The sequence below is a fragment of the Sitophilus oryzae genome, unplaced genomic scaffold (assembly GCF_002938485.1).
Source record: "Sitophilus oryzae breed Bouriz unplaced genomic scaffold, Soryzae_2.0 scaffold_907_pilon_pilon, whole genome shotgun sequence".
Taxonomy (NCBI): Eukaryota; Metazoa; Arthropoda; class Insecta; order Coleoptera; family Curculionidae; genus Sitophilus; species Sitophilus oryzae.
In genome coordinates this window covers 3,169,233-3,193,947 of record NW_022147536.1, presented here as the reverse complement: position 1 = coordinate 3,193,947, position 24,715 = coordinate 3,169,233, and the positions used below count along the sequence as shown (strand labels likewise).

The following is a 24,715-nucleotide window of genomic DNA, read 5'->3' as shown; positions in this document are numbered from 1 at the left end:
TGTCACAAATAGAAATTGAATTTTAATAATATAAACTGTTTTTTTTTTTCAATAAAGTCGAATACAGATAAGTATGAATGTACAAGGCGAATCAACAATAAAGTTTATTATGTCATTTATATCGAAACTTATGAACACACTAATTAAAATTTGAATTGCTTTCTAAAGTCTACCAGAAAAGTCATTGGTGTGCCATTTAAAAAATATGAGAGTTTTTAATTTTAAATAGTAAGTATATTAGCATCATCAACAAATGATTAAAACTCACTCTTACTAACTATATCTCTACATCATCTGGGTATATACCCATTGAGGAATATTGTAGATATATTCCTGATATATACTGGTATATTTCTGGTACTATTGGGTACTTACCCACCGCCTGTGTCTCGTTTTTCAGGTAGAATGCAGTGACGAAACTAGTTCTTCGTTGGGAACTGTTTATTTCGAAATATGGACACACCAAAGATCCAATAAGAGAACTTTTACACAAGCTTTATAGCTGGTGTAAAAGAAATAAAATGTCATATAACATTAAAATACACCTCTTAATCTTACTTAGAGATTCTTATTGCGCCATACTCGACCTCCCTGTATAATAAGAACAACTTTGCTGTTAATCCAGTGTCCCTCTGATTGTGATTAAACAATTTAAATAAAAGAGGGGACACCTATAAAAGTCGTACAGGTCGAGTGAGTCGGCTAGTGGTTGCGGTACCTGCATTAATCCGGTGACCATGAAGCTGTATTTGGTATTATTAGTGGTCCTAGGTGAGTAAATAATACAGCATAAATACCTATTTTAATTTCTTTGTTGCCAAGCTGTCACATCATAAATCAATGCAAATAGAATCATGAGTTGATATGATATTTTTAATGCTTTGACCCTTCAAAAATTTTATGGATTTTCATTTTCGATTTTTTTAATTTTTAAAAACATCTATTCTATATAATATAATTATTTCAAATTATCTGTCAGTTAGTAATTAATATAACCCAATTGGTTCTAGTAAATTTTAGGTACCTCGGAATTTCACACTTTGTTTTGATTTCTTAGAAAGAATACTGTAAGTGGAGCATATCAAGACAAAAAATTTGTTGGATCATACAGTTTTTTTTGAGCATTTGGGATGCTTTGGTTAGCTTTTCTTTGTGGAGGGTGTTAAGCTGTGGTTTTTATATTTTAATAATTAACTGTGGTTTTGCAAAAATATTATTAGATTGGTTAGGATTTGGGTTGCTTTGGTTAGCTTTTCTTTGTGGAGGGTGTTAAACTGTGGTTTTTTTATTTTAATAATTTACTGTGATATATTGGTTAGCATTTTAGACACTTTTAAATGAATTTTTTGTTCAAAAGTGCTTCATCCAAGGATTTATTGCTTTTAAACTGTCCTATAGCGATAGAGCTTTCGACTAAAAAAATAAAAATTGCGAAATTCTGAGGTACTTAATGTTTACCAGACCCACCCAATTTTCCTTCTTTGACCATTTTATTCCATTGGGTGTAATGAATAAATACGAATGTTCTGGAGGTAAATGTTTTTTAAAAAGAATGCTTTATTCATATAAAAACTGTTTCTTTTGACCTTTCCCTGCAAAATAATTTGGTTACATAGGATAAAAATTATATTATACATTTAAATTTTCAATTTCAATTTGCACAAACATGCATATAAGTATATTCAGCATACAATGGGTATGCTAAATAATATGTGTGTCATATTACCAGATAAATTATAGTAAGTATTTAAAATCTTGACAAGCGCTTACAGCATTTTTTAAGAATTTAGAGTGTTAGGTTTTGCAAATATTCGTGGTTTTATTACATATGGCTCTTTTAACGGTAAAATACCTGACAATAACCATTAGGTGGCTTTGATAAAAAAATTACTATTGAAAACCCGGTATCGCTGCTTTCCGACAAAAGCGGCACAACTCAAAACTTTGTGATTTTGTGTTTTTCTAAACCATAGTAATAAAAAAGCATTTTGAATACTAAATACTTAACTTACTACTTAAAACTATACTTATATAGTATCAAACCCAATTTTAAGGATTAGTTAAAAATTGGTTGTGTAAGAAAACATACCATGATTTTTCAATTGCCTCTACTGTAAAGCTGATTAATTTTGAGTTGTGCCGTATTTTTTGTCGGAAAGTAGCGATATGTAATATCATACCAGGAATCAGTGGCGGATACAGGGGAAGGGCCCATGGGGCCCGGGCCCCCCCCCTAAAGTCTGTGAATTGTGTAAAATATTAGGCTTTTGGGTTAAAAATAGCACCCTAAAAAGCATATTCTACATGGCTTTTCATTTTGGGCCCCCCCTAAAATAAATTTCTGTATCCGCTCCTGCCAGGAATGACCATAAAACAGTTAAACATTTTAAAATAATTTAAATACAAAAAGTGTTCATTAATTCTCAATATAACAAAGAAATAATATACAGGTTGTTCCATTAAAAAAAACAAAGAAAAACTATTTTATATTTTTGAAAGTTTGCGATAGAATTTTGAACACCCTGTATGGTTTTAGATTACGATATTTGTAGCAGAGTAAGTACAGACCCAGTATAATAAATACCAAATATACTTTTGATTTCAGGACATTTCTTGTATTTTTAATAATTTTGCTAAAAAAGGCCGAAAAACATTATTTTTTTATTTATTTAATAATAACGTTAAAGCTACCAATATATATTTAATAATATCTTAGGATTATGTAAAGTGATCAAAAATGAAGACAAAAATGCAATAATATAGAGGGTGTTACCGTTAAAAAAAAATCATTTCGATCCACTCAGACTTTTTTGAGCCATCCTGTAGAGGGAAAAATATTTTCCTGAAATACATTCTAATATATACTTTAGGTTTGCAATTAAACAAAATGTCTAACTTTTTTATTATAAGAGCTACAGATGCCCGACACACTATTGCCGAACCCTGTAGACAATATCCCCATATACATTTTTGTTACACGTTGTTTTTGACATTTGTGTTAAATCTAAGTTTTAAAAATACTTGGAATAAACTCTATTTGACTTATTAAATTCATTAAGAGGTTATTCACTCTTTTATTTCAATAGCAGTAATGAAAACAAACTGCAAAAACAAATTGTTTATAAAAATGTTCTTACTTATTTCTGTTTTCGTCATTGACATCGGCTGGATTTAAAAATAATTGCAATAATAAATTACTAGAAAACACTCTTTAAATAACTGTTTGTTTACTAATACAAATTTGGCTGTTTTTAAAATAAAGGTTAAAAATAAATAATGAACAATGGAAAATAAAAAATAATAAGCTAAAATTTATTATTATTGACAATTATATGACAAATTTAAGCAAATATCACCCTTGTTTGTATGAATAAAAGGTTATTACATTTTCTTGACAAAATGAAGAAGGCAATATTAATTCAAGGAGATATAATTATTTATCATATATTTTTATTTTTATTATGGGTTTTGGTCAAATTAATTTAAATATCTAGGATTTTGAATATTTAGTTTCTCGTAATATAAGTTTGCTAATTTTTTTATAAATGGTTTCTAACATTATCATTCCAGAAAAATAATTAGAAAATACAATTTGCTAGTCATATTGAAAAAAAAAATTTGAACGTTTAAAAGTAATTCAATTTCTGCGAATTTGTTGTAGTTTTTTGACTATATTTGATTCTTATTCAATTTTTAATTAGTTTTATGCAATGTGTACAATCTTAAAAAGAAATTGTTTGAAAAAAACACCAGGACTTGCATTAGAGTGAAATTGTTAACAAGAGGATTCAAAAATAGTAATTTGTACAGCCTGCAATGGTTTTCAGACATAAGAACAATTACTAGAGTCTGTGCTAAAGTGTATAAATCATCTTGTTTATTTTAACATTCTTCTACCAACTGGAAAATGAATGAAATATAGCAAAGATGATGTGAATGTAGAATGTTCAGGAGGAGAGTTAATCACCGTGATCTTACTGATCTATTGTGTGTTCCCCTTTCTTGAGTTATAACGAGTTATAGTTAAAGTCTCAGGGCTTTAATAAAAGCCAGTATCTGAGACGGCTCCACATTAGAGGCCAGCTCTCCATCCTCGACATCAGCCGTACCAAAGTTCATAGCAGGAACGGTTGTCGTCTCGGCGCATTCAGTGATTAAGTGTTCTGGTGTTTCCAATTTTCCGGACAGAATCTCCATTCGCTGTTGTTTCTCAGCTTCGGCCTACTGAGGTGTTCGTTGAGGAGACAGTGTCCTGTTATAAACCCTGTGACAATCCGAAGATTGTTTTGGAAGCATCAGTATACTGCGTTATGGTATGGTCTTTTACATGTTAAGCAAACGTTTCTCCCTTCCAGTCCTTTTTATTACTCAATACTAAATTTTACAAAGCTCTAAATTCTTGATATGTTATCCACTGGGAGTTGGAGAAGTGGAATTTTCTTTTTGAGAGTGTTCCAAGCCCCGAACCTGAAAATTCTGCCAGTACTGTTTCCGTCAATGATCATTCTAATCATTGTCGCATTGGCATAACTACCGACGACAATATGCAGTGGTGTTAGGTCTAGGATGACCTCCATTGCTGCTGTTGGGCATGTTCTCATGGCACCTGTAATGCAGATGCATGCCAGTCACTGTACTTTGCACAGATTTAGCCTTGCTGTACGATGTTCTAGTTTTGTGTACCAAGCAACTGCTCCATAGATAATCATGCGTTTTACTATCATGGTATTCATCCAGCGCACAATGATGTCGACGTCCACATTCGTATAGCACCTCCACTGGCAAACCGTTTCTAATAAATCTTTGACACCAAAACTAAATGATATCTTTCTTTAATCATTGTTTTAACCCCCTAATGATAATGCCAACATGTTTAGTGAAAAGTAAGTTTAAAAATTTTGGATGATTTGTAATTTTTCCTTTTCTTACTTCTTTTTATAATACCTCTTTTTTAAGATGAAGACTCCCTTGGTTTTGGTCTTGCTGTTAATAAGTAATCATGGTCTTGGTCTTGCAGGGTCTAGTATTGGTCTAGCTCTTGGTCTTGCTGTTAACAAGTAATCTTGGTCTTGCAAAGAGTCTTTATTTTGGTCTTTGTCTTGTTGCAAGACTCTGGCAAATATTGCATTTTTTAAGTAGATTTTTCTACATAGAACATTTATAAAAATAAAATTATCTACTTATTTTTAGTAATTTAATGCAAAACAATCTTCAAAGGAATAATTCATTAGAATATTTATTTGTCCGAAGAAAATTTTTATTTTTGGTCTTGCTGTTTGTGCAATACTAAGACCAAGACCGCAAGACCAAGATCAGATCACTAATTTAGATGAAAAAACAATAAATAAAAATTAAAAATGTTTTATATTTAGTATACTATATTAAGGTCACACTTTTTAAATAGTTCAAAAAAATCTATATTTATATGAGTTACTAAATTAGACACAGATTTATTATAGTCTAATAGCCGATGCGTTGAATTGGCCGAAATGAAAAATATAAACCGGATACTTTTAAACAGATGCGATTCGCGTCGGTTCAGCTGGTGCTTTAATAAAGCAAATTAAATAACAATTGTTTCCGAGAACTTTTGTGTTTGTAATTTCTAATGAACTATTTCAGTTGAACTCTTAATATTCATGTGGGATGATTCAAGCATTCGCAGATATATTTATTACGCAGAACCCGAAAATATTTGAAATATTTTAAAGTAAAATCTATTAATACAACATTCTTGTAAATACATACGATGTTATGCATTACTTGAGAAGGTTCTGTTATGATAGGTGGAGAGAGGGCAATCCAAAAAGTCTGCAACACATAGATCCAATTATGCCTTGCTTACTGCCATTACTCACTGAAGAGTATTTGACACGCATCAGAAAATGGTTACGCAAAGCGTTTTCTTTCATGAGCTTTTCTGTGACTGAAAAAACCGATACGTGATGTTATGTATCTTATCTTTCGAACTCCGGACATTCAAAAATCTCATTATTTTGTTGCCTCTTTACTTTTTGGTTGTCGTTGTTTACTGAGTTTACAATTCTTCTCTATTGCGTTCTATTGTGCGCTTCTTCTACATGTTACTTCCTTAGTTACATGCCACTTCTTCTACATATAATTCTCTACGTCTTTCTGCCTTGAGTATTTTTATGTTGAACAGACTGCCGTTATACCTGTATCTAAAACGTAGTTTGCACGGGATAGAAAATTGCGACAGAACTTGCTAGAGTAACTTGCGATAGTGTTTACATTTAAGCAAATTTTAAAGCAATTTCTTGCAACAAGTACTTTCTAGGCATATGCTTTGAGCAAGAAATTGCATACACGTATACACGGTATGGTGTATATTGCACAAGTATATTGTTTAGTAGAAAAATGTCGCGCTGTAAAAAGGGGGCTGTAGCCACTGCTCTTCTTGTTGCAATTTTACGCAAACAGTCAAGAAAATCTAGAAAAAGAATATGGGTTAAAGAATGGATTGCTAGAAGGCATAGCCTTTGAGCTTACGCGATGTTATTAAAAGAATTAAGAAATGAAGACCCAAAGCATTTAAACAATTTTCTGCGAATTTCAGAAGTCGATTTTAACTTTTTACTACAACTAATTTCGAAATTGGATATAATCAATAAAATATCAAAATTGGATATGCCACAATTACGGAAATCCTTCAAATATATTAATCACAGTGATGGTATCTTCTTTCAACCACATACGTTTCTCCATTTTAACAAAGTTTACAGAATTTGATTTTAATATCGTTATTTAACACAACAAAAGCTTTCAACAAGACGGAAATAAATTTTAACTTGCCAGAGCACTATCCCGACCTGTTTACACTTGCAAGCGTCTTTCGCCGCAACCACTTCCCCGTCAGTTTTGTGACTTGCTGGGAGAGTGGTTTCGGATACTGTTTACATTATGCAAGTTTGGTAGAAGTGCTCTCAGACATATACTTACGATAATTTACTTGCCCGTATAAACTACGCTTAACACCCATTTCTCTTTTTTGCATTTTGCTGTCCACTATATTAGAGAGCGCTGCCATGAATATGTTGAATAGGAGAGGCTAAGACACATCCCTGTCTAACTCCTGTATTTGTCAGGAAGGGATCGCTCAGTGATTCATGATGTGACACTCTCGACTTGCTGTTATGGAAGCTTTTGCTTTTACCGTCACTAGTGATGAGTTTCGGTCTTATTCTTTTGGTCTTGTTAAAAGACTCTCGCAAGTCTTGAACTTTTAAATAGATTTTTACTAAAGACACTTTCTACATAGAAAATATTCAAATAAATAGTTTTTCAATTACTAATTTAATGCAAATGAAACTTTTTGAAGAAAGATAGAATATTTATGTGATAATTCTTTTTTGTTTTTCAATATACAGGGTTGTCCGAATTTAAATCGGGAACCTTTGGCAATATATTCCAGGTAAAAATAAACAAAAAGTTTGTATAAATTCTGTTCTAAAATGCTTCGTTTCGGACATACAGGGTGCGTAGAAGTTTCATTTTTATCTCGGTTTTTTCTAAATAGTTTCTGAACGTCGAATGAAGTTTTGAATGAAATCCAAATTTATTACTTCGGTCTAATATCTAGTCCACCATTATCTCTGTTTAGAATCATTTATAGCCTCTAATTTGGGACGAGTTTACAATCATTTAGCTTCTAATTTGGACGTGTTTAGTCAATTTTTTAACTTATTTTGTTACCATCATTACATTGCATTACATTGAGTTACTTTGACCCAGTCAAACATGATGATTGGCACTGCAGCGCATTTTTTTAATGTATGTAATATGTGATATGTATCATAACTTATCTGCGAAAAGAATATAAGATTTTGAAGAAAATTACTTTTAAAAAATTGAGTACGAATATTTTTTCACATGTTGGTTTCGCTGGAGAGACAAGTAGCATGGCTTTAAATTATTGTTATAGTTATTCTCCTAAACTAGGTCTCATGTCTTGAATGGCAAACACGTTGTAAGAACAGATCTATTTTACGTTGTTTATTATGAGCTAAGTGTAGCAATTATCTAATAAGCTTGCAAATTATTCTGTTAGAGCAAAATACACTCGCATTTTCTGTATTTCATTTGGATAGCTAAATATAGAATCGTGTTTTCTAATTATACAGGATGAGTCTTAAATAAGTGCAAATATTTTCAGGGCTGGTAGATCTCGATAAAAGAAACATATTTTGTCTTTACCGTTTTTTAAATAGGCACAAAATAACCGTGTTATTCAAGTTTGAATATTCAAAATTGATTTATTTTGAAAAAAATTTGAGAGCCACCGGATTTTTTCTGTATTTGTATCCCTTTTAGTGCCTTAACCATGGTAAATAATATCAGACATTAACAAATTACAACATGGGAAAATTTGCGGTGAACAGGCAGTTCTATTTTTTTTTCTAAAATATACAGGAACATTTAATTATTGTATCCTATGTCCTGTGTCCTGTATCCTTTTCAGTCAGTTTATTAATAGAAAGTTTTTAAAATAGAGACAAAGTAGATTTGTATTAAAAAAATGGAGAAACTATACCCTTTAAGAGGTGAGATATAGGAAGTCAAAAGGGATCACTTTGTTTTACCGTCAAATCTCCCGATATACAGGGTGGTCCGAATTGTATTCCGGAAACTTCGGCAGCATATTCTGGATATAAAAATAAGTAATAAAGTTCGTACAAATGTATGTCTTAAAATGCTTAGTTTCGGAGATACAGGGTGTAGAAGTTTCATTTTTATTTGAATTTTTTCTAAATAATAATAATAATATTAATTATTTTTGAACTAATGTCAACATTTGGATGAAAATTGGTGTTTGGAGAGTTTTTTGATATGAGAAATTTGATTTTTATGTCAATATGACTTCTATTTGTAGGGGGCGCCACCTACATGTGTTTTAACTGTTTTGAAGAGTAATAACTTTTCGTTCGTACCTGTATAAAAGTACTGAGTGAAAAAAAATATACATTTCCGTGACTTTTTAAGTAAAAAATGTCTCTTGGTAAAAATCTACGATTAACCGTTCTCAAGATATTTAGAATGGAAATAGTCAGTACATGTCATTACTGACAAAAATAAACACACGTTAGATAGTTATTTGACTGAAACAATAAATAACAGGAAATTTTTATTTTTTTAATCATAAATTTTTCTACGAAGAAATGATGATAAAACAGTTTCTGCCGAACTTTTGACACAAAAACATTTCAAATTTATGATTTCAGTCTAATAACTATTTAGTCAACATGTTTAATTTATGTCAATGATGACAGGTATTGATAATTTCGATTCCAAATATCTCGAGAACCATTACTCGTAGCGGTTTTTACTAAGAGACCTTTTTTTACGTAAAAAATGTCGTAAATGTGTATTTTTTTACTCAGTAGTTTTATACAGGTACGAACTAAAAGTTATTACTCTTCAAACCTGTTAAAAATATGTAGGTGGCGCCCTCTACAAGTAAGAGTCATATTGACATCAAAATCAAACATCTTATGTCAAAAAATTCCCAGACACCAAATCTCATCCAAATATTTACGTTACTTCATAAATTATTTGGAAAAAATCAAAATAAAAATGAAACTTCTACACTAATCTACACCCTGTATCTCCGAAACTAAGCATTTTAGGACATATATTTATACGAACTTTTTTACTTATTCTTATCTGCAGAATATGCTGGCAAAGTTTTCGGAATACAGTTTGGACCACCCTGTATATTCCGAGTTCTTCCGTTCTTCCTAATAGTATGTATTTTTAGTCTATATTTGCTAATGCTACTTCTCAAATTGTAACCTTGTAAATAACTACAGAACCTGTTCTACTACACTTGTTATATTTCAATTTTATATTTAATGCGCTGATGCGCAGATGCGGTTTATTGATGTGGTTGGTCAATGCGTCGATTTGATGCATCAAGGCGCCCATGCAATTGGTTGTGCGGCGGTTCGGCGGAATGTTGGATTTTGGACGAACAATCTAAAGAAATATCACGAACACAATGGACAAATTTCCCAACGAACCGCATAGACGCATCAGATCGACGAACCGGATTGAAATATCGCATCAACGAACCGCATTATACTGACTATTCGTGCATGGACGTATCAAATCCATCCATCAGCGAATGGTGAGTATGTGGCTTAAGCATCATACTACTAGATATTTTTTTTATAACAGAAATTATACAAAAAAAAAACAATAATGTATTCTTTAAATCACAATCCTCCGTCCAAGAAACCTCCAGAAAATCTTTTCTACTCTTAAATATAATTTAAATGTGTAAAAAATAATAATTTAATTTTATTTACTAATAATTTTTTAGTTTATGATATGTTAAAAACTCATTTAATGCCTCACCGTTAAACATTATGCGTCTTTCCAATGAAATCGATAGCAATTCAACTTGTCAAAACCTAATTCCATTAATTAATTAATATCACTGTGGTCGTCAGCATCTGTCCATCGAAAGAATGTGTCAATTAATTTAAATTGTCATGGGATAAATAGCAGATACGTTTCTTAGATCTTATCTCTGTGGTAGTCTTTTAAATTAAAGAGCAATGATATGTTCAAATGAGAAATATGATGAGTTTTCTATTGGCATTCAATATAAGAATGAAAACGACTAAAAAATACGAAAGTTTAATATTTGTTTAAGACATTTTTACTTTATAAATTTGTTGTTGTCTTTATATGCTCTGTATATGAAAAAATCGTCTAAATTTCAGTCGGGCAAATCAGACATGCAGATATTTTAATAAGTGTTGGAATATTCGCGAGTGAATACCAAAGAAAACCAGAGGCGTAGTTTACTATTATTAGAATACATTACAGAGTTAAATCGTACTCTCTAATATCGTTTTTTTTATCATAATGTAAACTATTAATATGGTTGAACATCAATATAATTTAAAATAATTTTTATTTTATTTTTTTTTTGTTTCGTATCTTTGACCTGCATACTATATATTTTTTTGTTTTTACTCTTGGCTTTAGGTCGTTGGGGTTGCAAAGATGTTTCTAGATTTTGTTCATTATTTTTTTATTTTATGACGACGTTTCGACAGTATATGTCTTTTTTCAAGCCTCTGCAAAGTTCCCGATGTGGCTGATGTTGGCTTCTGCTGCTTTCTTTAGTGCATCCAAAAAACGTTGCCCTAAAGTTTTAAAACGTCGCGTTGGTATTCCAGTGCCGGATAGTGGCACTACAGCAGGTGCTTTTGTATGCGATCTGTGGCAGGTGCTCTATGTTTTTTTCTTCCTCTCCGCGTTCTCTGCAGTAGTCGTCGTTGGAAATCTTCCATCTCACCCCCGAGATTTACCCCCGTGGGGCAGTTTCCAGTGATGACACCTACAATTATGCGTACTAGGTTCTTTTTGTTCTCTAGTAGTTGTTTTGTCTTTTTGCTATTTACCACTGGCCACAGCCTCCGAGCTGTACCGCAGTCCTCACGGTTTTGCCACGTCTCTTGCTGCTTGGCCTGGCTAGTTATCCTGATATTTAAAATAATTAACTTGTAAAAAACATTTCAGACTTTTGAAAAATATGAAAAGAAATGAGTTGTAGTGATGAGAGGACTAGTCTTGGTCTTGCGGTATTGGTCTTGGTTTTGTATAGAAATAAAAGACCATCATGCAAGACTCTTGTTGTTTTGCATTTTTTACATTTTTTATTCATATCTCATTTTTTACATAGACAATAATTTTCAATTAGACAATAATACAAAACTGAAGTGTCAAAACGAATGACAATGTCAAGAAATAAATAAATCAATGCGGCAACTTAAATTTTTTTGTGGCAGAGCTACCACCTGAATCCCCAGCGCGAAATTTAAATTCCAGTTAGTCAGCACGGCGTCGAATATGTCCATGGTTGGCAAAAACCGTGCCCTCGATTACGTAACTAAAAGTTTAATTGATATGAATATATAATGAGATGCAAATAAAAGACGTAAAAAATGCAAGACCGCAAGAGTCTTGTATGCTGGTCCTGGTCTTGATCATGCTTTTTGTGCAAGACCAAGACCAATGCCAGTCTAGCTCATCACTACTCTTCTCAAAAGTGGTTTACCCCTATAACTTTTTTAATTTTTTTTACCAAACCAAAAAACGAGATTCGGTATGTTAGTATATGACATAAATTAGGATTGATTGACGTATACAATTGATTGCGGTCACTTTTTGTTTCACCGGAAATGACTACAATTTTTGATTTTTAAATAGCACCTTTGGTATTTTTTTTACTTTAATCGGTAGAAAATTACATTCTGAATAGAATGACATCACATGTCAACTTCTAACATTTTCTGTGTTAAAAACACAAATTTTTAATCAAGGAGCCATGGAAAAATAGATTTGATTGTCTAATGTTTTTCGTGTCATGTCCTAGTCGGGTAAAAGACGCCCAAATCGGCTCATTGACATATTTGGAATAAACATTTTTTTACGAATTATTTGGTACCACACACTTGGTATTTCCAGTCAAATTGTCGTTATTAACCGCATATTCCAAGTTTAAGTAAATCATATGCGAAAATGTCAAATGTTGATATGCCATTCTGTTCAGAGTGCCATTTTCTATCGCAAATTATTCTTCTTTAGATGCAAATTGTACAGTTTTAATCTCCTGTTTTAAAAATAAAGCGTGTTGATATCTTGTGGTTAACTAGTGATATTTTAAGTCCGATTGACACGGTCCAAGTGTACATCGACCAAGTCAACCGGAAGCTACAGCGTGATCCAAGCTTCCGTAACAGCTCTATATTAGGTTTTTGGTTTGTCATTTTTATTTCAATTTTTTTTAGAATAAGAGGGTAATATAATAATTCCCATTAACATTTTTTTAAATTCTTCGTTTTTAGAATTATTTGAGAGGGCTTTAAATAAGCAGTAAATTTAGTACAAAGACGGTTATATTTTAAAAACCACTCGGTATAATATATGACATTTTGGTATTTTTGGAATGTAAATTTAATGGAAAATGCACTGAGCTAAGAAAATATATAGTATTTTATTTAAAAATATATAATTTTAGTTTGCAAATATGTCTGAATAACCCTGTATGTTGATAAAAATATTTTCAAAATGTGTGTTACTATTGCCCCTATATTATGTAAAAAAATTTTAAATGAAAATCACAAACCAAAAAACCTAATATAGAGCTTTTTCTGAAGCCTGGGTCACCCTGTAATATACCGGGTGTTTCTAAAAAGTGGTTTACCCCCTATAACTTTTTTATTTTTTCAGATAAAAAAAACAAGATTTAGTACGTTAGTATTTGACATAAATCAGGATTGATTGACGTATTCAATATTGTTTTCGGTCACTTCTTGTTACAGCAAAAATGTCATCCACGGTATTTTTTTACTTTATTTGATAGAAAATGACACTCTGAATAGAATAATATTATATGTCAACTTTAGACGTATGATATATCATTCTATTCAGAGTAAATTGTAACATGTGGTTTATAACGACAATTTGACTCGAAATACCGAGTGTGTGGTATCAAATTATTCATAAAAAAATGCTTTTTGGAAAAATACCAATGAGCCGTCCTCGTTCCATTTGAAAAATTGTTTTATGATTAAAAATACGATTTGGGCATCTTTTAACCGGCCAGAACTAAATACGAAAAACATTACACAATCCAATATATTTCTCCAAGACTCCTAGATTAAAAATTGGTGTTTTTAACACAGCTATACAATAATTTTTTCACCGGGAATGTCAAAAGTTGACACATGAGATGTCATTCTATTCATAGTGTCATTTTCTATCAAATATAGTAAAAAAATACCGAAGGTGTCATTTAAAAATCAAAAGTTGCAGTCATTTCCGGTGAAATTCGAAGTGACCGAAAACAATTGAATACGTCAATCAATCCTAAAAAATTATAGGGGTGAGCCACTTTTGAGAAACACCCAGTATATTAGTTCAGTAGTTTTAGGATTTAGTTCACAACGTGATAACGGGCAGTGATACATCTATGGATACATCTGATCGAAATGATGTGTAAGGAAAAATAAATAAATAATATGGAAGTCCTAAATTCTATAGCAAAAAAGGGGTCCAAAAGGTGGTTTGGAAATGACGATCGATGACATTACCCATATAATTTTACATATAAAATGATAGCGATTTTAATTTTAAAGCCATCGTTGACGCTATCGCAAAGCCATCGCTTGATTTTTTTTATCGTATTGTATCATTGCCTACCACATTCAAAAAAACATTTTCCTCTACGCCTATGAAGAACACACACACACATAAAATAAATTGAGAAATAGCTTCTTTATTCCTTTTAATTGGATTAAATAAATATATCGCATTTGGTTAAAGGGTCACGATCTGCCGCTGGCTTTTGACGCACAACTATCAATGTTTTGCAACCAGAAATAAAGAGCGAAAAAAATTATCTATAGATACATTTATTTATAGACCATTTGTGACAGATTTTAGTTTAGCCAACACCAGACGAGACTGCATATGAAAAAATACTGTATTTGTTTTAAGACGTAATAAAGTATTAATTAGGCAGATAGTAAAAATATTTGCGGAAAGATTTTTAAAAATTGTAAATCAGTTGTAAGCTTTGGACATTACATGTTAGGTAATGAACTTACTGGATAAGCTAATATAAATGTGATTGGAAAGGTTTATAAAAAATATTTTAAAAAGCTATTAATAATAAGTTTTAGACTAAACTAATTTCGAAATTGGGGATTCAGTAGATAACTTTTAAAATTATATGAAATCTGTAGACAATGTCAAGGTAAGCTAGAATTAATAGTTACTAAACATACATTTTAGCTGATTTACTTACTGTTATTACTCGCTGATGAGTATTTAATACGCATCAGAAGATGGTTATGCAAGGCGTTTTCTTTCATGAGCTTTTCTGTGACTGAAAAGCCCGATACGTGATGTTATCTCTCCTCCGCACTCCGGACATCCAAAAATCTCATAACTTTGTTGCCTTTTAACTTCTTGGTTGTCGTTGTTAACTGAGCAATTCTTTTTCATTGCGTTCTGTTGTGCGCTGCTCCCTCCCTCTTATTCTACATGCTTATTGTTTTTAAGTTTTCATGGAAAATATCCTAGTACCTTTTGAGTTGTCCACCCGGTTTCCTCTTACCGTCAGCAAGCTCAACGCAAAGAAGAAATTTCGGTAGGCAGTTTTTTTGCATTTTGATTACGTGACCAACCCATCTTAAGCTGGATTTAGTGATCATGACTTGAGCGTTCTCGTCGCTAGCTTTTCAAGAACCGATACGTTTGAGACATGGTGATACCATTTAATCCTTATCAGTTGTCTAAGGTGTCTATGTTGCAACTTGTTGAGGATAGACGATCCACTACACATATTGTCTTGAGAATAATTGCGAGAATATTCTCTAACTTAGACTTGAAGAGTCTATACTGGCAAGTCGAGATGGCGCCGAAAGGGGGAGAAAAGATGGCATTTACAGTTTTGGCCATTTTCAGTCATGTCTTTTAAGTTGTGCAACGCGCCAGCAACTTTTGAAAGGCTAATGGAGTCTGTGTTAAACGGATTATCCTGAACTACCTGTTTGGTGTATCTGGATGACATTATAGTGAAGAAGGAAGACGCCAAACTAGAAACTACGCCAATGACTTAAACAAACAAACGTTTTTTTACATTTTGCTTATATTATGTTGGACCAAAACAAATTAGTGTTAATGGTTATTCTATCTTTTCTACCTACATGACTATGATTAAAATATTGAAAATTTATCATTAAAATTAATACCGGGTGCGTCTCGAAAGTGGCTCACCCCTATATCTTTTTTATTTTTTTAGATAAAAAAAAACGAGATTTAGTATGTAAGTATATGACATAAATTAGGATTGATTGACGTATTCAATTGCTTTTGGACACTTCCTGTTGCATCAGAAATGACTAGAACTTTTGATTTTTAAATGGCATCCTCGGTATATTTTTACCGAGATTTTTACTTTATTTCATAGAAAATCACACTCTAAATAGAATCACATATTATATGTCAACTTTTAACATTTTCGCTTAAATATTAGAATTTAGAATAAGTGGGAGGGGGGTTAATCTCTGCGACCTTAGAGATCTATTGTGTCCCCCTTTCTTGAGTTATAACTCATCATACAGTCCCAGGACTTCCTACGGAGACCCGTGTCCCTCACAGTCGAAGAGCTACGACCCAGGCCGGGTAGACGAAACGGTAGCTTGTGTCGCCTGTTGGGTTTAGAGGTAGGAGGGAGGCTTCCGACCCTTGGAGGAGGTGGTAGCTTGTATGCCACTTGCGGAGGATGGTCTCACGCAAGTGTCAGCCACCTCTCCTGTAGTTCTCTTTGGGTTTGACCCCTTGGAACTTTCATTGTTACTGTTCCCAGTGTCGCTAGGGGGTTTCCCCACAGCTTCACCGGTGATGTTTTTATTACTATTATTACCAGATCTCATAGTGTTCCTATGAGTCGCTAGGGACAGTCGGTCCACTTCTACAGAGCCCCGCATTTAGAAGTAAGGGGTAAATCTCGTTTTTTTATCTGAAGAAATAAGGGATGAGCCACTGTTGAGACGCACCCGGTATAAGAAAACATAATAAAATATTATAAAATTCCTGAAATTACATGAACAAGTTTTGTTTAAGCTTTCATCGTGAGTTATATTTATTATGAATGATGTTCTTTTTGAATTACAAAATTAATTATTCAACAGCTATAATTAACATAATCATGTTTTCAAAATATGATCGGCATTCTTACGCCATTAATCACATTTAGAAATATATTTAGAACATTTACTTGATAATTTTGGCAACAAAAAAAAATCAAAGTAATTGAAACATCACGCGACTTTTATTTAGCTCTCATTGTTTGGTATCGTTCGCAACCAATTTATTAATTGAATGAAAAAAAAATATGGCAAATTTTAAATCGTTGAAAAATTTATCGAGATTAGATACAGGGATAGATGTAGAATGGGTATCGAAAACTTTACCTTTAACCTTAATGTCTACCGAAATCTTAATGTCCTACCGAAGTTAGACACCCGCACTTCCTGTAAAATTTAAGATTGCAATGAATAACTGTCTAAAGAACTTCAAGTTAAAACTAAAAAACTAAACTTCAAGTTATACATATAATTTCATCAAATTAGTATTATTTATTTGTGCAACAGTATTGTAGCAAGTTCGATACTGGTTTTGGGAAATGCTGTCAATACGAACAGCAGAGGCTCAGACAACAATGCAAGGAACTCCACAAGGTGGAGTAACCTCCCCTTTGCTGTGGAGTTTGGTAGTGGCTGAACTACTAGACGAATTAACTCTAGTGGAAAAGACCATACCATACTTGGTATACTGATGCTTCCAAAACCAATGCGGGAACAGGGATCGGAGTATTTGGGTCGAGAACTAAATACTCCGAACCAATAGGCACCTACCGTAGCATCCTACAGGCAGAAATCTACGCTATCGAAAGATGCGTACAACTTAGATAGGAACTATCGGAAACAAGAAATAGCCATCTTATCTAATAGTCAAGCAGCGTTAAAAGCTATCAACTATACTTCAATCAATTCGAAATTGGTCAAAGAATGCATAGAGAAGCTGAATAAATTAGGCAAAGAAAACAAAGTCCTCCTACTCTGGGTGCCTGCTCATCAAAGGATAGAAGGCAATGAAAAAGCAAATGATCTAGCTAGAAAAGGAGCGAACACTCCACTAACTGGACCAGAACCGTTCTGCTTCCCCAGTGGTAACCAACTAAAGGCGAAACTCAAGAACTTGAAAGACTCCATTCGCAACCTGGAATGGGAATCTTGCAACGGTCTAAGACACTCGAAGAAGTTTCTGAGGGCTTACGACCAAGAAAAATCAAAGATCTTCCTGGAGTTAAGTAAGAACAATCTTCGGATTGTCAAGGGGTTTTTAACAGGACACTGTCTCCTCAATGAACACCTCAGTAGATTTAAACTAAGAAGAAACGGCGAATGCAGATTCTTTGGGGAAAATGGGGAAACATCGGAACACCTCGTCACTGAGTGCGCCGAGACGACAACCATTTGTGCCATGAATTTTGGTACTACTGATATTGGAGATGAAGAGCTACCCTCTGTAAAACCGTCCCAGATACTGGCTTTCGTCAAAGCCCTGGGACTGTATGATGAGTTATAACTCAAGAAAGGGGGACACAATAGATCTGTAAGGTCGCAGTGATTAACCCCCCTCCCACTCATTCTAAATTCTAATTCGATAAGTTCGAGAGCATTGGACCCTGCAACACTAAGACAGAGACTACTTATTAGACTGCAAGATCAAGACCAAGGAATTCTTGGTCTTGCATCAGAAATCTATATCTCTATATATATATATATATATATATATATATATATATATATATATATATATATATATATATATATATATATATATATAAATAAACGGGATTTGGTTTAAGTATTTAATACTCATTACCAACTACAGCCTATTGCTGCCTTCCCGTTACCCTACGCCACACATTTCGATTTAGAGCGTCATCAGCTTCTAGGTTACGAGCTTCCATTGCTTCCGTAACCGTTCCGTTCCAGAATTTTCTAGGTCTACCTCTCTTTCTTCTGCCCTGGGGAGCCCATTGAAAAACTCTTTTTGGCCACCTGTTCTCCGGCATACGCAGAACATGTCCAAACCATTTTAAGCTGGATTTTTCGATTCGATCCAGTACTGTCTCCTCCGATGCATTCATGATACGCCTGACCTCGATGTTTGTCTTTTTTTCCATCCTAGATATACCTGCACTTCTTCTAAGGTAGTCCATTTCAACAACTTGGATTTTGCGCTTCACGTCTGCACTCAGAGTCCATCAGAAATCTACAAAACAAAATAATTACTTTTTGTAAACACTGCTGTAAACTCCAAATCATAGGCAGAATATACAGGGGCGGATACAGGAATTTATTTTAGGGGGGGCCCAAAATGAAAAGCAATGTAGAATATGCTTTATAGGGCGCCATTTTTAACCCAAAAGCCTAATACTTTACACAATTCACAGACTTTAGGGGGGCCGGGCCCCGTGGGCCCTCCCCCTGTCCCACTGAGAATATACACAATGATAACAATATACAGTATATTCATAATATTCAACTTACAATTCCATACATTCGAGGCGTTTCGGAAAAGAAATGAGAAAGATAGGAAAACAATATAACATATACGAACATCCTTCAAAACACAAAATACACTTAGATCCACTTTAACCCCCACTAAATCCTGGACAATAATCAAAAAATATAATATACGAAATACCATATGAATGTGATAAATTTTATATTGGTGAATCATCTAGACCCTTAAGTGTTCGAATTGAAGAACTGTTATTTAAACACAATTTATTTAACACTAATTAACAAAAACAATAACGATAAAAGACTTAAAGAACGATTTACAAACGATTTATAACTATTTATCTACAAAGAATTTATTTTGAATTTTAGCGCGTCAACTGTACTCGTCTATTTATGTCTGCCCTCTTTAGGCCCCAGCCGCCGGCTTTTATACCCACAGTTAAAGATTTCTCGAATAGTCCGTAGATCGTTAGGTGCATAGAGCAGGTTTCGATTGTTCTCGTATGTACTACTCCATTCCAGTGAAACTCGATTCTTCTCGAAACTTTAAATGAATTATTACGGTGTCTATTCTTTAATGCGATGTTAAGGTCATCTGAGGGCGGGACATATAGTTAGGTTAGGTCGAGTCCACACGGGTCCACAACAGAACGTAAAGATTATTTAAGAAAGGGCGATTTTCACAAATCTAAGATTTGTCAGCATTTTGTGCTATCTTCAACTATTCTGAAAATATTAAGTGGTTTTAGGAAATAGTTGTTTCACTTCAGACAATGTTTGGGAGAATAGTCCCCCATACACCAGAAGATTTGGCCTACAGATTGGCCTGCGGTGTATGGGTGACTAATCTGTTACTATGCACGATGTCAAATGTTAAAGCGAACAAAACTCTCGTGATTTCTGCTATAGATAGTGTTATAATAAGAAAATCACATATTTGGTCTTTATCTCCATCAAGGATTGCCTTGCAGAATTATATTTACATTAATATTTATTAATTAAATCTATTTATAAACCAGATCTAGTTCAAGGTTTACACTGTCCATCAATAAAACTTTCTAGAATGAATGATAAATAGGATGCTGTCGTTGACTGATTGACTGAGCGTACCGGGTACTGTCATTATCATTTTGAATAAATATAAACTATGTTTAAAAAACTGGGTATTAACTTACTGATTACTCATTATTTATTAAATATGTTTTCTGTAGCTATTTTATTCTGTAGCTCCTAGAATAAAAAATTTGAAGATATTGTTTAAGTGCAAACCTAAAGTTTGTACTAAGTGGTTTTTAAAGTATGTGGTAGAATGTATATCAGGAAAATATTTTATTTTTATTTTTTTAATGGAACACCCTGTATATTATTGCGTTTTTGGCTTCCTTCAGATCACATTACATAATCCTAAGGTATGAGTAAATATATCTGGATAGTTTCAGAGATCTTAATAAATAAATAAAAAATGTATATTTTTTCAACCTTTCTTAAAACAAATATTAAAATACCGGAACTGTTCTGAAATCAAAACTATATTAGATATTTATATTAGATGATCTGTACTTACTTTGCGATAAATATCGTAATCTTAAATCATATAGGGTGTTCTACGCCAAACTTTCTAAAAGGTACCTTTTTCTTTTTTTTTTAAATGTAATCCCCTATATATTATTTTTCTATTAGATGAAGAATTAAAAAATGAACTTTTTTGTATTTAGAATATTTCAAAATTTTCAACGGTTTCGCAGATATTTGCGGTTTTATATTTCAAATAGCATTTTCCAGTGTAAATTTTTATCAAAGACACCCAATGATTTTTCTCTCATATTTTATTTTTGTCTATGAAATAATACCGTGAGTATCCGTTAAAAAATTTTAAATATGTACTCTAAATACAAAAAAAAAATCATTTTTAACCGTAATAAATATAGTATTTTTGCGATTGAGATTTGATTCTACTCAGATAAATTAATCTTAAATGTAAGATAAATCTGATGGTTTTCTATAATTTCTCTAATTTTTTATGAAAACTTTAACTTTATTAACTTCCTTTTCCATATATTTTTCCCTAAAATAAATAAAGGAATATTTTTTTTCCATATTAGTGGCTGTTCTGAGTACTATTTATGGTGCTCCTTCCAAGGGATCCACCAAGGCTTCCCTGAAGAAGAAAGCGACGTGCACCAAAGAATGTGGGGAGACCTACAAACCAGTTTGCGCTTCTGAGGGTGACAGGAAGATCAGCTTTGGCAGCGAATGCGTCCTGAGCAATTACAACTGCGAAAACCAGAAAAGTAAGCGTTTGGCATTATTAATATAAGTTATATTGGTTGTTTCTTACTAAAGTCTCTCCAAAGAGTCATTTCGACAGACGACAGACGACATCCACAAAATGACAAATAATACAATTTACGTATGAATTAAAATGGCAGACACAACTGTCACTGTCACGGTCATGTATATTCTCGTTGGAGTTGTATGTGCTCGTTCTCGTTGGAGTGTTGTATTAACACAAAATATAAAAAGCATGCTGCATAAATTTCTGTTTCATGTATTTTTAAAAATATTAATGTAGTTGTAGAATGTAGAATGAGTAAGAGAAGGGGTTAATCACTGCGACCTTAAAGATCTATTGTGCCCCCTTCCTTGAGTCATCACACAGTCTATAACCCATCATACCTCTGTTGTAGGGGGGACAGGGTATTTCCCATCCTCCTCTCACAACAGATGTTCTTCCTCCGAGGGTACACACCCTTCTACGGTTGGAGTTTGACCCTCCGTGCCCTTCACAGTCGAGGAGCTTGCCTCTGGCTGAGATACCCCTGAGGTTAGGTTAGGTTAGGAGGCTGGAGGATCTGTCTTCATTTTCTCCACCTCTTTAACTTCGTCTCTTCTCTTCTTAGTCTCTTCTCTTCTTAGGTCTCTTCTTAGACTTGATACCGGTGTCCCTCTTTCTTTATTGCCTCCTTGGATTTGAGGTCAATTCCTATTGCGACGACTTGACCATGACCCTCCTCCCTCGAGTTGATGACTTGCCAACTCGATGTCCTTACATTGAAGTTCTGACCCTGGATAAGGCTCAGCAGGTAGGTGGTGTATTTCCCCTTGCTCCTCGGCAGAAAGACCGTGATGGTCGCCCCTTTAGGGATGTTTTCTCCCTTCACTGCAACCAGTTCCGGCCCTTGCCAATTTTTAAGCTTAGGTGCAATTTCCACCAACCAATTCTCCGCAAAATCCAGCTGACCCACATTTTGTAGATCGTTGTGTTGCGATCCGATCGATGATTAATGTAGTTAATATATTCTTTTGTGAATTTTAAATTAAAAACAATTCTGTGTTCACTATTGTGTGTTCACTATGTGCGCATATTTGAAGAGAAACTTCTACTTACTTCCGTTTATCTGTCTGTTTGTCTGTCCGTCTGAGGACTCCATTCGGTTCCAATCCACCCATAATTAAGAAAAATCCTGATGATTTCGTCCATTTAGCGGTATCGGTTCGAAATGTCGCGTCGAGGGTGTCATCCTGTATCCCGTCCTCAATTATTCCGAAATCGACCCATTTTTCCACTTTTCTTCAATATCAAATCATTTCTCCTACCCTGATGCAGATGTAAACAAAACGTCGTATACAACTTTGGGGTTGGCCTACCCACCAAATTTGGTCAAGATCGGACGACATCAACTTCTTGACGTTTCTTACGTCAATACAAACTGTCACAGTGACACGTGTCATACGGATAAGTTGATTTTGTTCCAATCTATCGACATTCCACATTTCTAAGAAATAAAAAGATTAGTGAAAAAGAATTTAGTGAAAATACTGAACAATTTAGCCAGAATTACACATTATTTGCAATTTTATGTTTAAATATGATTATTTATATATTTTAAATAATATGATTTTAATAAATTTGTGAACCATATGATGAATATTTTTAGGGTGGTATATTTCGATCCCAGGAACACGTCTATAAAGTTTTTTTGACAAAGGAAATGTTGAAAATCCTGCATTTTCTTTTAAAATTTTAAAGTATTTTAGAAAACTTTTTAGAACTGCCCGTTCACCGCTAATTTTTCCCCCCACGGTATAATTTTTTTAATCTCTGATATTACCGTTTTTATTATGGTCACGGTTTTGCTCTATGGTTACGCCAGTGAAAGGGATGCAAAAATAAATCAATATTTTTTAAATTTTCAAACTTGAATAACTCGGTTATTTTGGACTTATTTGAAAAACGGTAAAGAGAAAATAATATGCTTCCTTTATCGAGATTATTACTCATCCTGTATAAGACATGAAGCTATTTCACTTTATTTATTTAATGCCAAACCTTGTACCCGTTTGCAAAAGGAAGTAACAATGTTCTAAAAATTTACCAACATCCGTTTTTTATATATTTGTGTAGTGAAAAAAATTAATTATTTTTCAATGATACAATGTGTTTGTATCATGAAAAAAACCCAAAGAATTATTTCTAATTGCATTAGAATTTATTTGTCATGTGTTATTTTTGACTATTATTAATTAGTATAAAACTAAACGATTTTTTAACATGTAATATTTTATTTTTACAGATTTGAGAGTGGTTTCCCAAGGTGAATGTCCAGGAGGCGGAGGTGTGCGTTTATCTTAAAAAACTCTCATGAACACCCAGTACATCTTCAATGGAACGCTATCTACTTCAAAGATACACTATACCATGCGATTACAAGATGCTTCTCCGTTTTAAAATATAAACAAAATTTGCATAACATTGTTAATTTATTATTTGTAATGCGCTTTCTGTAACATTAATTTGTTATCGTATATAACGTATATCAGCAAATGTTTTGATAATATACTTAAAATGCGTAAATATAATTAATGAATGAGTATCATTTATAAATAAAGGCAACTTAGGACAACATGTACGAGTTTTTTTTAATTCTAGCTTTGAATTACAAAATTTTCATTTTCTGAAATCAATTTATTTTAAATCTATTAGCGAATTGAAAGAATCATCATTTTGGTCTACACACACACATGTTATTACATCATATGGTTCATTACATTCATTACTTAATCTGATAGATGGACAGAGGGCAATCTAAAAGAACTGGAGCTTTTAGACACCCTTGGACCCCTGGCACATTAGAAATGGATACATCCGGTCCGGAGATACATCAAGCTTCATGGACTTACATCCAGGTTTCAGTTCTACCAAATCTACAGGGACCGGCAATAGTGCGTCGGGCATCTCTAGCTCCTAGAATTTTGTCTAAGTGGAAACCTATAGTACAGTACGTCTGTCCGTTCTGTAGCTACGGGGTATCCGTCAGAGGGGAAACGATATTCTCTCGATGTTTTTCGTAAAAAAATAGACGATGCGTCCCATCAATAAAAATTCAACAAATTTGCAAGTAGCCCATAAAATGAGTGGGCGGAGCGATTTGCGGTGACGCACTCGTCAAATCGACGTGTAAAATATATTGCTGTTTATTTAAATGTTTTTTGTCAGCATTCCTTTCATAGACACAGATCCAGCAGATGTACTGTATGTATGAGGATGTATATCAGGAAAATATTTTCACTTCTAT

At 33.3% G+C, this 24,715-nt stretch overlaps 1 protein-coding gene across 1 annotated transcript; it reads left to right on the top strand.

Annotated features, from left to right (window-relative positions):
• The first annotated feature begins 652 nt into the window (after nt 1–652).
• On the top strand, nt 653–24,045 carry LOC115890650 (agrin-like). The gene is made up of 3 exons (XM_030910948.1): nt 653–771; nt 21,242–21,430; nt 23,714–24,045. The coding sequence occupies exons 1-3, from the start codon at nt 738–740 to the stop codon at nt 23,770–23,772; spliced, it is 282 nt and encodes a 93-aa protein (XP_030766808.1). The 5' UTR covers nt 653–737; the 3' UTR covers nt 23,773–24,045.
• Nucleotides 24,046–24,715: the final 670 nt, after the last annotated feature.

Coding starts and splice junctions, on each gene's coding strand:
- LOC115890650 (XM_030910948.1), top strand. CDS start 738: ATGAAGCTGTATTTGGTATTATTAGTGGTCCTAG. Junction 772..21,241: donor GGTATTATTAGTGGTCCTAG/GTGAGTAAATAA, acceptor TTTCCATATTAG/TGGCTGTTCTGAGTACTATT. Junction 21,431..23,713: donor CAACTGCGAAAACCAGAAAA/GTAAGCGTTTGG, acceptor TTATTTTTACAG/ATTTGAGAGTGGTTTCCCAA.